Below are 12,720 nucleotides of genomic sequence, written 5' to 3'. Positions count from 1 at the left end.
GGGCGAGACAGGAGGCTCAGAGGGTGAGCCACCCTGGCGTCTGCCAGTTCCCCAAGAATCTGGCAGAGGACCACGTGAACACAGATGGCGGGACAGTCTCTGAAGGCTAGATACAGCCATCCGCCCCGGGGGGTGCGGAGGCCAGGGCGTAGGCCGGGCGGTCCTGCAGGCGCCCTCAGCAACCAGCTCCAAGAGATTTCAAAGAGCCCCGATTGGTACCGTCTGCCGGATTCTGTGGTGTAAACACCCCGCCGTGGCCGATCTCACGCTACCCATGCCACGTCCCAGACCATGGCGCCGGGGTGAGGCACAGCTGGCTCTGACAAGCAGGGCAACCTGACTCCAGCAGATCATTGGAGGGTTTTGGATGACAGGAACTTTAAAGTTTTATTTTTATTTAAGTGATCTCTGCAGCCCATGTGGGGCTCACACTCGTGACCCCGAGATCAAGAGTCGCATGCTCCACCGACTGAGCCAGCCGGGTGCCCCCGATGACCAAGTTTAAACGAGGCACAAGCCGGAAAGCCGCTGGGAGCGTAGGCATCACGAACAGGGGGGTGCCACACCAGCCTCACGGCCTGCTGGTCTGACCCCCCCCCCCCCACCCCAGTTCCAAGCGCACACAGGTCGAGGGCAGGTGCGCTCCTCCCGAAGGACAGGGGCAGGTCCGTCCTCTGTGAACCTGCAGCGGGAGCCGGGGTGGGTGGAGGCGACAGCGTGGCCCCTTTCATCTTCACCTCTGCATACAGAGAAGCGACCCACACACACGCAATGGGAAGGAGGCGGAGCCTTTCCAGGAACCCACCTGTGGCCCCTCCGCAGGAGCGCCAGGGGAGTTCAAGCGCTGCGAGCCAAGAGCGCGTTAGTCGGCATGGAATTCTGGGACACTGCCTTGCCTTCGGGTCTGAAACACTGACACAGCGGCTCAGCATCTGGGCGAACGCGTGGGAACCTCCCACGTACCAGGCTCTGTTCTAGGAGCTGGGGTTCAGCAGCGACATGACATGGGGGTGGCGGTGGGGACTCGGAAGGACTGAGATGGCGGCCCTGGAAGGGTTGTGGACTTGAATCTGGTCATGGTCGTGTGGAGAGTGCTGCACGTTAGGAAGTGGTGTTAATGGTGCCGGTCAGGGATGATGGTGGCTTTGTGGCACGGTGTTGACGGCAGAGGTGCAGAGAGGCTGGATTCTGGGTAGAAGGGGGAGGGAAGGCGTCGTCTTGCATGTGATGTGTAAAAGATAAGGAGAAACAAAGGAAGATTCTGAGATCTTTGGCCCGAAGAACTGGGAGGCTGTTGAACAAAATGGAGGAAGGACAGCTTGGGGAGGGAGGCTCACGGGCTCAGGACGTGCTGCTGGGTTTGGGGGTGGGTAGTCAGCCAACGACGTCCTGCGCTGGGCACACAGTTGTTGCTGCAAATCCGGAGCCCAGGACAGACCCGGGCTGGGAATATAAATGTGGGTGCTGGGAGCAGACGGGGGTACTTGGACTGGAGAGGCTCATTAGGCAGAGAGAAGGCCCAAGACTGGACCCCGGGCAGGCACTCCGGCGTAGAGTGAGGGGTGCAAGGGACACTGAATCCAGCCACGTGTCTGCTGGTGGAGGGAAGCTTCCAACACGCCAGGTGTAGCACAGGCCCCGGCCGCTAGACCATCTTGGCTGGCGGGCCACACCGTGGCTGGGGGTGCGTGCCCGTCCTAGGCCACGGGGAGAGCTTGCTGCTGAGCGAGTCCCAGGGTGGAGGGTGGAGGTGAGTGACAAGCCAGCCAGACGAGAGGTCTCCTGAGCAGGCTGCCTGCAAAGGAGGGCAGGGATGGCGGAGGGGGGGTGGGGGGGGGGGAGGGGGTCATGGTCAAGCAGAGAGGGCAGCCTTCAGGACAGGAGAGGCTGCAGCCCGTCTGTGCACGGGTGGAAACGCTTTTATGGGCTGGGGCAGGGGCGTCACTGGTGGGCGTCCTTGAACGAAGAGGAGGTGGCCGCAGAGAACCGCCTACATCCGCCGTGATGGGGGGTGAGAGTGAGGTTCTCTCCACGCAAGGATGTCCGGCGAGGGCGGAGGAAGCTGACCCGGAGAAGATGGGCTAAGCTTGGCTCAAAAGGCAGGAAGGCACCGTGGGGAGCATGGTGGGCTCAGCCAAGGCGAAGTTAACACCTTCTGCAGGGTGAGCCGGTCGAGCCGAAGGGGGTGACGATAGCAGCCTCCTGATGTAGGAGTGGTGCGGGGGTGAGCACCTAAGAAGGCGAGAGACGGAGAGGGGGCCGGGGTCCCTGGTGATGGTCTCGATGGGGCAGCAAGCAGATGGGAATGCTGGCGGATGGAGCGGACCGCGTGGAGCCGGCAACCACAGGGCTCGGGGTCCGTCGGGGGGGTGTCAGCAACCGTGACTTTCGGGGGGGTGAGGAGGCGCCAGGCCCCTGGGACACCTACACGGACTCGGAGAGCAGCAAGGACCGCGCGTGGCAGGGGCAGTGCTGGGTGGGAGTGAGTCCCGACATCTTCAAGGAAGGGAGGGGTGAGGCCCCGGGGTGGAGTGAGCACACCAGGCTGCGCGGTGGGAGGTCTTCAGGGAGGAGGAAGAACCGTCCGGAGGTGGGCATGAGAACAAGACACCACAACCCCCCTCCAGGCCCAGAGAATAATTGGCACCAAGGGTTTGGTTTCTTATGACAACTTCTTTTTAAGCACAGATCATATTTTCCTATTTACAGATCTGTGATTTTAGACCAAACGCTAGACGTTGTGGATAACGTGCTATCGACACTGGATTCTTTGAAGAGGATGGATTTTTTGTTCTAATACCAGCTGATCAGCACGCCCTGAGTGAACCTGGTTTCACCCTTTGTCAGGGTCCCCCCGACTCGGTGGGACCAACCTCCAAACTCCACCTCTGGAGACAGTTTGAGCTTGGTTTAGGCTTTATTTAGGGTGGGTCTGCGGTAGGGTGAATCTGAGCCTGGGGTCCTTCCGTCAGGAAGGGCCTCTGTGGAGTCCAGCCTGGACGCTGAGGGTGTCGGCAAGCTCTCTCTACGTGGGCACTGCACCCCAGCATTGCTACCGCGTGAGCCTTGAGTGGGGCGGCCTTGGGCCCAGACGGCTCGGGCCTCGGCCACGGTGTGCTGGGCCCCTTCTCTGCACGGCTACCCCCTCTGCAGTGCCTCATGCCTTGTCTTGCCATAAACTTTGACCGCGGGTTCTGTTCTTCGCTCCACAGTTGCCACGCCTCCCCAGGGCCACAGCCTCGTGCTCTGCCCGGGTAGAGCCAAACCACATCTTGTACTTGCTCATGGCTGGAGGCCAGTCCGCTACCCGCTCGGCGGCCACGGCCAGAACGTCTGCACTAATTCCCCGTGAGCCCGCGCACTCCCAGACCTCCTTGGGCGAGGAACCCTCTTTTCACATGACTTCTTGTGGGCCGAGGGTGCCACCTGCTTCGGAAAGTCTAGGTTTCCAAAACCCAGGTCTTGGCCCCGCGAAGGGACGGAAACCTGCAAGAGGGCCCGGGCGCTGAGAAGGCGCTCTGCCGTCGGCCTGAGTGGTGCATCCCCTGGAGGGGACGCTGGAGAACAGCTCCTTCAGGACGCATTCTCAAGTGTTATTCGATGAAGCATAAATCTACCCACCCGTGAGCCGCTCACACGGCCAAATGCAAAGCGGGCACGATTCGAAGTGCCGAGGAAGCACTCCATCCGCCGCCAAAGTGGACAGCCACTGAGACGGTGCACACACGTACCTACGCTTTGACCTTAACACAGCAAAATTAAAGTAGCAGTACAGCATTCTTTGGAAGAAAGAAGGTTTTTTGCAACATTGCTTAAAAACCTTTTCATAACATCACAGTGGTGGACTCAGGCTGTCAGCTCTGGCACAGGCGGCCGCACAGCGCCCGGTCCTCTTCTGGTTCAAAATACACGTTTTCTCCTATCTGCCCACCGCACGCTTGCCGTCCTGCACGTCACGGTGCCCGCGGACACCAGCATGCCGCCAGTTCTGGGGGGGAGACTATCTCTATAAAGTCCAGATTCCAGCATTTTGGGTGATCCAGTCGGCCTCCGGGCAATTTCCTCCAGGATCCCATCAGTGCGGAACTGGAGATTTCACTCCTCCCCACTGGAACACTGGAATGATGTCTTGGATACAGATAACTTTTAGAGTCTTATCTTCATGTTTCCAAAATGGAGCGCAAAACCATTCCCTTGTATTGTTTCCACACACAGTTCAGAGTCTCCTGAGCCCAGGCCGGGGCAAAGATGTTATACTCACTGAGGGAAAACACGGCACCTCCTGTCCCCCGTTACGTTCTTTACAACCGGGGCGTAAAGGAACAGGGTGGGGTGTGACCCTTAGAGAGTATCTCCCCAGAAGGTACGAGGTCTCTTACTCTAGAACATTTCCCACCTTCTACTCACATTTTATTTTCTTCTGTTAAATGAAATTGACTTTGTGAAGAAACTCAGTTAACTTTCCTGTGGAATGCCCCTCATTCGGATGTACCCTCTGGCTCTCTTTTGGTGTCATCTAGCATGTTCTTCTAGCCCCCGTGTTTCCTGTAAACTCAAAGTTAGGTCTGAATGCTTGGTTAGAGCAAATAAACATTTTTGGCAAGTATGCTTTATAGATGACTCACACGGGGGGCGGGGGGACACAGCATCAGGCTGTTGCTGTCAGGGACGGTAAACTTGGTCCTATGGATGAAGTTGCCCTTTGCATTTAGCAAATTCTACGTGGGGCGACACACGGCAGACATCCAGCTCTTCAGTGATTTTAGCATCCAGGGATGAGGTGGCCTGAGTCCACGACTGGAATTCTGCTTTTGACAGTCTCCCTGCTCGACATCTTCCCAGCAGACTGCTTGTGGTTTTTGAGACCCTAACTTCACAGGATGTATTTCCCATTACGATGGTTTTTTGTGGCTGATATTTATATAGAAGATTTACATTTAATTTCCCCTAAACTCAGTGACATCTTACAAACAGCGGTGTGGAAGAATTCTTAAGGTACATCTTGTAAATCACTGGTAGAATATCACAATCGCCTATTTGTGGACAATCTGTAGGGCATTTCAAGAAAGGGGATGTGTGCCTTGTGTGCTGCTGACGTCAGAAGAGGTGTCTGTTACTTCGTATTCAGGTACGGATTCAAGAGGGAGAGCAAGACAGAGTCCCTGGGACCGAGGGCAGCCTCTTCATACCCCAAGCACAGGGGTGAGCTCCTGTGGCCTCTGCCATGTTTTGTTGGAAATGAGTCGGTAAGGCCCACACACACTTGTGGGCAGGGGTCACGTGGGCACGAATGCCAGGACCTCAGTGAGGGGGACACATCATCGGTCATCTCCTGTGGGTTCCATGGATGTTTTCTCCTTGTTCTGGGTGGCACTTTCCTGCCTCTCTGCACACTGGCTGCTGTGGATGCCACACTTCTTGCGGCCTGCGTTTTGCTGTCCTCCTCTAAAGAGCGGTGTTCTGCGAAGCCTCCTGGTCCCGTGAAGGCCTGGTCGCAGGCTCCGGGAGAGTGCCGCATGTGCCTCTCACGTGTGGCTGTGCTGGGCTGTCGATGCGCTTTCTGGGGTGTCGGGCCAGCCGTCCCGCCCTGGCAGGTTGGAACGCGGTGCCTCCAACACGCTGCGTGGCATCCGGAATCTCCGCCCGGCCCGACGTCCTCAGCTGTCCTCTGCCAGGCCTGCTGCCCATGTGCAGCTTATTCTTCGGCTGAGGGATCCTCAGGCTGATTTCTCTGGCTTTGTCTCCGTGTGGCCATCGCCCCGCTGCAAGCCTGCCCTGAAAATTTCAGCCCCAGGAGCCCAAGCTCCAATTTCTGCTTCCTTTGCTTGGGGAAACCGCAGCTCTGTGTCTGGGCCCACCTGTGTGTGGCGAGCACCCTTGGCTGAGGGCCGCGGTGTGGACACGGTGGTCGCCCCGAGCCCATGGCCTGGAAACAGCTACTCCCTATGCCTGCCCATGTGATAGCTGTTTGTGCGAGATGGGAAGACTGAAGGCCTTTCCTCCATGCCTAAACCTGGCCCCAGATCCAAACCCAACACGACAGGCCACACTAGTGTGACTTTGTATTTGTGTCTATTTTCTTGAATGTGGAGTATTCGGAAGGATCCTACTCACGTTAGTATATTTATCCTGTAACATATTTAAAATAGTTTCAAAATCATAACACCAATATTATCACGAATAAAACCACCAAGGGACATTCAAGATCCTTTAGGAGTTCTTTCTGTGCTTAGGATGCAGCTCCCAAAGGCCGTATGGTCAGAGAACTCTTTCCTGCGTCACTGTCTTCTGTGTCGTTATTGTAGGAATTTGAAATATTGAGTCGTTTGTTTCAGTCCACTTAGAATTGTAAATTAAAAATGTTTAAAAAAATGCATAAAGCATTTTCAAAAACCAAAACTCTGCAAAATGATGTGTTTGGAGAAGACACGGTCTGCTGTTACACCCTCCACCTTCCCCTCGGGCCCCACGGGCGACCGTTTCTGCAGGTTGATGCTTCTGGGGTTTCTCCCTGCAGAAAGGAGGGACACGTGTACCCGCTCTTATTTATACACTTTACACACGCACACACTAACTTCTGCGCAGCACGCTACGTATCTGGGCTCGTCCACGCCGAATTCTGGGAGCCGGGATGATCTGGTGAAGGGGAGGCTGTCTAGACTGCTCCCAGCTCAACTGCTGCCTTCTTGCTCGGCCCCACACATCTCCCTGCCCATGACCTTCGCCTTTCCCTCAGCTGGTGACCAGTTTCTGCTGACTCACCATCGATGTTTCACTTGGAACTCACTCCCTTCTTTCTCACTCCGCCGCGACCTGCCAGGTCTGCTCACGTGGCCTCAGTCACCTGTAGGGCAGCAGGAGAAGGGTCTCGGCCTCCGCTGGCCTCCACTGGCCCCTGCACTCCCGCCAGTATGGAGCACACAAGGCGGCCATGTGGCTCACCTGCTCGGCCCCTGCTGACAAGCATGCGTGAAAATACACCTCCTTCTCTTTTTCTTCCCAAGATAAAAATGTTCATTGCCGAGGAGTGGGAAATACAGCAAGGGAGGAAAAGAAAAAGATAAAAATCATGCGCGGTCTCGCCACAAAAGGAAGACCGCTGTTAATGTTCTGTTCTGTCTTCTTCGGCCTTCTCTGTGAGCCACAGAGCCTATCTTGGCGGGAGGCACTGGCGTCAGCTTCACCTCTGCTTCTCTTCAAATGTACTTTTCCATGCTTTGGTTTTCAATCACGAGAGACGTAAGTGCTCACCATGGAAAACTTGGAGGAACCGCAGAGTAGAAAGAGAAAAAGGAAACCGCTGTATGTGTGCAATCCAGAGAGCAGGGTTTCTCGTTTCTACACACGTTCCTCTGGCCTTTCTCTGTGTGCGAGCGTCCACGTGTACTGAGTTCACCAACACCCGGATCTGCCCCCAAATACTTGGCCCCTTCCTTTTTTCCCATCAACATTATGGGCATTTTCCTGGAATTAAATCCCCTTTACAAACGTCATTTGAAAGCCTTGCTTTATAGTAGCATAATATTTCATCATGTGGCCATATCATAATTTATTATTCCCTAACTTGGAGAGAACATACGAATGATACAAATTTAAAGTTTCAGAAGAAAATCTGGACAATTGTTTTTATAAGTTTTGAGTTTATGACCTTTTCTAAACTGACACTAAACGCTGAAAACCAAGGAAAAAACAGATTTCTCGTTCTTCTTTGTAATCTGATCTTTTTCTTTTTTACAACGAACAGAAATACTTTTATCGTTAGAAAATACAACAAAGCTATTTCCACTGTAAAAAAAACAAACCCAGATCCTGATGTCTATGTATTTTTGTACATAATCTTTGACTTTCTCATCATTTTGTTAGGTCTTAGATGTGAAAGTTCCAAGGCTCTGAATGCCCCACAGAACACGTGTCCACCAGAGTCCTGCCGGCGCCCAAGGGAGTGCTCGCCACAACGCACGCCTCATTCTAGCAAAGGCTTTGTCAACCTGACCATCAAAACACCACATCTCACTGTTTCAGTGTATTCTAAAAATTAATAAGTAGGAAACGCTTTATGTATCTACGAGCAACTGTTACTTCTTATTCTGTGACATGCCTATTCGTGCTCTGTCCCCCACCTCCCGTTTTCAAATGGCGCCCCTCTAGGAGCCGTTTTTAATACAGTAACCCTCAGCTCACGTACCTGCACGGGGTCATTTTCAATGTTATCCACAGCTGGTCTCCACCCAGCTACCCAAGCTTCCTCTCCTAAATTCCTGCCTCTCATTCAACCGAGCGTGTGCCAGGCACTGTTCTAGGGGTTGGTGAGGCAAGACTGAGCAAAACAGAGAGACTCCTCTGCCCCGCGAAGCTCACGGTGTACCGTGGAGGAGTGAGAGAGAAAAGTGAAAAATTACATGAAGTCACAGGACCTCCACTTCAAGCGAGGGAAGGACTGGAGCGGGACTCCACTTTTCTGTCGTAAACTGGAAGACAGGACAAGTAACATGAAACTGCTGTTCGCATACACTGGACAACAGGTGACACAGGACAGTGACTCCAGAGAGCAGGGAAACGAGGGAGGTGAGCTCTGTGTGCATCTGGCCTTCTGTCTGCAGGCACGCTGTGGACCACAGGGGAACCCAAGTAGAGCCTGGAGGCCACACTGAGTTGAGACAGTGAATCTGGTTTGGGAAGGCAGAGGCAGCTGGGATTTCTGGAGAGGAGTGAGCTGTATAGGAAAAAAGCTCCAGAAGGGCACCCAGTGTCCCCTTGAATCTTGGACTGACAACCGAGTGTGGATGGTGGCGTGAAATTACAGGACTGGCCACAGCATAGAAGCCACGAGGCGCCAGACGCAATGAACTGGGCAAGGCCAGAGCTCATGCACGGAAAGGACATGTTTGTGCCGTCACCAACCAGAGGCAGAGACCTCGTTAAATGCCCAGGGCATTCACTAGAGACCCAAGAAGGGTCACAGCCTAGAAACAGAGCAGAGTAGCCTTAGAGGACAGGCTTCGTAGATTCACGCTGATAAAGCTGAAAGTGAGCCTCAAAAGGATCAGGTTCACTGTCTGCCAGATATACAGGCCAATACACTTTAAAGGAAAGCCAAAAAAAAAAAAAAAAAAAAAAAAAAAATCCAGAGTCAATAACTTCACATCTTTTTAAAAAAAGATTTTATTTTTAAGTAATCTCTATACCTAGTGTGGGGCTTGAACTCACAGCCCTGAGACCAAGAATTGCATGCTCTACTGACTGAGCCAGCCAGGTGCCCCAATAACTTAACATCCTAATGGCCAGCACCTAATACAAAAATTACTAGCCATGTGAAAAAGGAAGGCTTCAAGGGAAACACAAACATTAAGGAGAGAAACAGAATCTATAAAAAGAGAACCAAACTTTTTTTTAGAGTTGAAAAATATAACATCTGAGCTAAAAAACTGACTCCAAGAGGTTAACAGCATATGAACATTGCAGACGATCATGACCTTACAGACATAGGAACAGAAATCATACAAACGCAAGCACACAACATAAAAGCCAGTGACCCAGTGACCAAGCACTGGACAACATATGCATAATTGGAGTTTTAGGAAGAAACTGGGGGAAGGGGAGCAGAATAAATTTTGGAGGAAATTATTTTCAGAAGTTTGCTGCATCTGATTTTGAAAACTATAAATTCACAGATCCCAAAAGCTCAACAGCACGTGACCTTCAAGTTGCAAGAAACAGAAGTGACGATAGAACATAAATAAGCAGCTGGAGGGAGACAGGGGTGCCTGGGGGGCTCAGTCGGTTGAACATCCGACTTCAGCTCAGGTTATGATCTCATGGTTCGTGGGTTTAAGCCCCATGTCGGGCTCTGTGCTGACAGCTCGGAGCCTGAAGCCTGCTTCGGATTCTGTGTCTCTCTCTCTCTCTCTGCCCCTCCCCCACTCACGCTGTCTCTCTCAAAAATAAACATTAAAAAAATTATATATTAAAAAAAAGCAGCTGGAGGGAGAGAGACATGTCACACAGAAGGGGCGAAAATGACTAACAATTTCTCATCAGGAACAGTGCAGGCCGGAGCACAATGGAAACACGTATGAAGTGCTGTAGACAAACCCCCCAAACTGGCAAACTAGAATTGTAGAGCTGTAATCCCATACTTCAAAAATGAAAGCAAAATAAAGAGACTTTTCCAGACAAATCAAAGCTGAAACAATTGGTTTACAACAGGCTGCACAATAAAAAATTATTAAAATTCTTCAGGTGGAAGGGAAATGGCACAATGGAAACCACATAAAATAATTAAAAAATGCCAGAAATGGTAAAATAAGTGGATTTTGTTATTAAATTTCCTTAAAAGATAACTGATCTTAAATCTACGAAAAGGCTTAAATCTATGAAAAGTAAAACACAGGACAATGTCAGCTGTTGGAGAGGAATGGAAGCACACTCCTGTAAGGGACTCACATTATTTGTGACGTGATATATCATTTGAAGGCAGACTGTGATAAATTGAAGATATATTTTGTGATTCCTAAAATACAGCATACAGATATAAGCAAATTACGTCAATAGTGAAAATAAAATAGACTACCAAAAATAATGTTTTTCTAATCCGAAAAGAAGGCAAGAAGAGAGAAAAAAAGGAACAAAGAACACAGGGGACAAATAAAAACCGAATAGCAAGCTGGCAGACCTAAACCCAACCATTGCACAAAGTGGAAGTGAACGTAATTGTACTAAACGTGAGCAGGGTAAATACTGCCCTTAAAAGGCAGAGACGGTCAGATTGGATAAAAAAGCAAAACCGATGTGCTGTCTACGAGAGACGTATTTTACCTATCATGAAGACAGAGGTTGAGTAAACGGATGGAGAAAGAGACCCATGGAAACAGTAACAGGAGAAAGATAGAACGGCCAGATTAACACGGAGAGGTAGAATTCAGGACAAGAACAAAGAGGGCAGCGCGGAAAAGGGACATTCCATATGATGAAAAGACAATGCCTCAAGAAGACACTATAATCCTAAATGTGTATGCAACCAATAAAAACCTTAAAGATACAAGGAGCAAAAGCTGGGGAACTGAACGGAGAAAGCAAACCCACGGTTATGTTTGGGATATTCCAAACATCCCTTCCAAACATCCTTCTCTCAGTAACTGGCAGGACAAGCAGAACATCAATAAACATACGATTCGGGTGATTAAAATTTTATTAAGCCTGGCTTCCTATTTCTCTCTCAGAGACCAGCTCATAGCTAAGCAAACCCTACATGTGATAGGAGCACAGAAGAGTTTGAGAGCTCCCAGTTTGCAACCTCCCTTCCTGAAATGCAATTCCTCAGTGGTAAAATGGCATAATACCGCCTGCTTCGCAGGGTTGCTATGATCAGCAGATCAGAAGAGGAAGCAGTCTGGGCACCATCAAGCACTGTAGGCTCTGCCTCATTTGACTGTCTTCATCTGCTTTGTGTGTTACAGGGCAGGGCACTACCCACCTTCTGGCAAGTGCCAGCCTGCCTGCCTGCCTGCCTTCCCGATGGCCAGGGTGCCGAGCTGGCCTCTACCTGTGGTCTCAGCACCCCATGTCCCATGCTCTTGTCCCTTGGCAGGGCATGTAGAAGCAATCACACATCTCAGAAACACTGCTTCAGTATCAGCTGGTTTCCCAAACCTCCTGAAATGTTCTGCCAGGAGCCCTTTCCCTGTCACCCAGGTCCCGTGCCACTGGACTCGTTTGGTTGTTTGGTTTCTCTGTGTGGTCCCCCCACCTCTCCAGAGCCAAAACTCTTTGCTCTGATCCAACCAGCCTATCCGCAGCCTCACCTTCCTTCGGGGGTGGGCTGCACGCTAGACCCACCAGGCTCATGGCAGCTCACCGGTGCCTCCAGCCTGACACCCTTTTCCCACCTTTCTACTTCTGGTTCTGGTCTCCCCAGATTTGCTCTGGCACCACAACCTGACACGACACAAGACCCAGCGCTATCGGTAAGGGGCAAAGGTCGTTTTCACAGCAGGCTACCTGTGTTGTCGGGAAACCTGGAGGAGTTTTTAAGATGACGTAAGCAGGGTCAGCAGCACGGCTATGGAAGGAAGAGTCATGTCTCAGACTCCACGCACAGCCTGGTCAGCTGAGCACACCCAGGACAACGCTCGCTTCAAAGGATCTCAGGGTGAAACGTGTGCCACGATCCGTGCACGGGCCCCCAGCCCGGGGACAGGCAGCGCACACACGTCAGGAGAGCACGCCACAGAGCCCGACACTGCGGCCCTCAGCTCGGTGACCGTCGTGCAACGCTTTAGAGGAGTCAAGAAGTTAGGACCTGCGACGTGCTGCTTCTCTTCCTACTTCTTCCTCCCGGCTCTGGGATACCACTCCCCAACCCACACCTGTTAGCCTCAGAAAACATGAGGCAGAGCCCGGGAGGACCGAGTGCAGAGAGCCTTCCGGCTTCTCCTTCTTTGCTGCTGCGGTCTATCTGCACTGAACGCACTAGCTCCCGGGCCGGGTCTGGAAAGCTCTCGGTCACAGGCAACTCTCACCCTACAGACCCGGGCCTCTCACATCTTCTTGTGCGCTGCGATCCCCAGAATCTGTGAAAACGCGGATGCCGCTACAGCCCGCGTCTGTGCGTCTGGGATGACGTGGGGCCCGAGTTCCGCCCCTGGGTGATGCCGGCGCACACAGCCAAGAGTAAACTCTGCGACAGCGCCCCCCACCTCACTGCATAGGAGGCGCCCGGGG

The 12,720-nt window shown here is 52.3% G+C and overlaps 1 protein-coding gene across 3 annotated transcripts in view; it reads right to left on the bottom strand.

Moving 5' to 3' along the window:
* Nucleotides 1–12,720, bottom strand: part of PPP1R7 (protein phosphatase 1 regulatory subunit 7) — a 29,786-nt gene that overhangs the window by 1,151 nt on the left and 15,915 nt on the right. The window contains exon 10 of one of the 3 annotated variants that reach the window (XM_042950824.1): nt 1,828–7,260. The exons of the other annotated variants lie outside the window; for them this stretch is intronic. Coding sequence (XP_042806758.1) covers nt 7,225–7,260 — 36 coding nt within the window. The 3' untranslated portion in view covers nt 1,828–7,224. Of the gene's footprint in view, nt 1–1,827; nt 7,261–12,720 lie in introns of those variants that run through there. 3 annotated transcript variants of the gene reach the window in all.

The sequence above is a fragment of the Panthera leo genome, chromosome C1 (genome assembly GCF_018350215.1).
Source record: "Panthera leo isolate Ple1 chromosome C1, P.leo_Ple1_pat1.1, whole genome shotgun sequence".
Lineage (NCBI taxonomy): Eukaryota > Metazoa > Chordata > Mammalia > Carnivora > Felidae > Panthera > Panthera leo.
The sequence above is the reverse complement of the archived record's forward strand: the minus strand, read 5'-3'. Positions and strand labels throughout refer to the sequence as shown.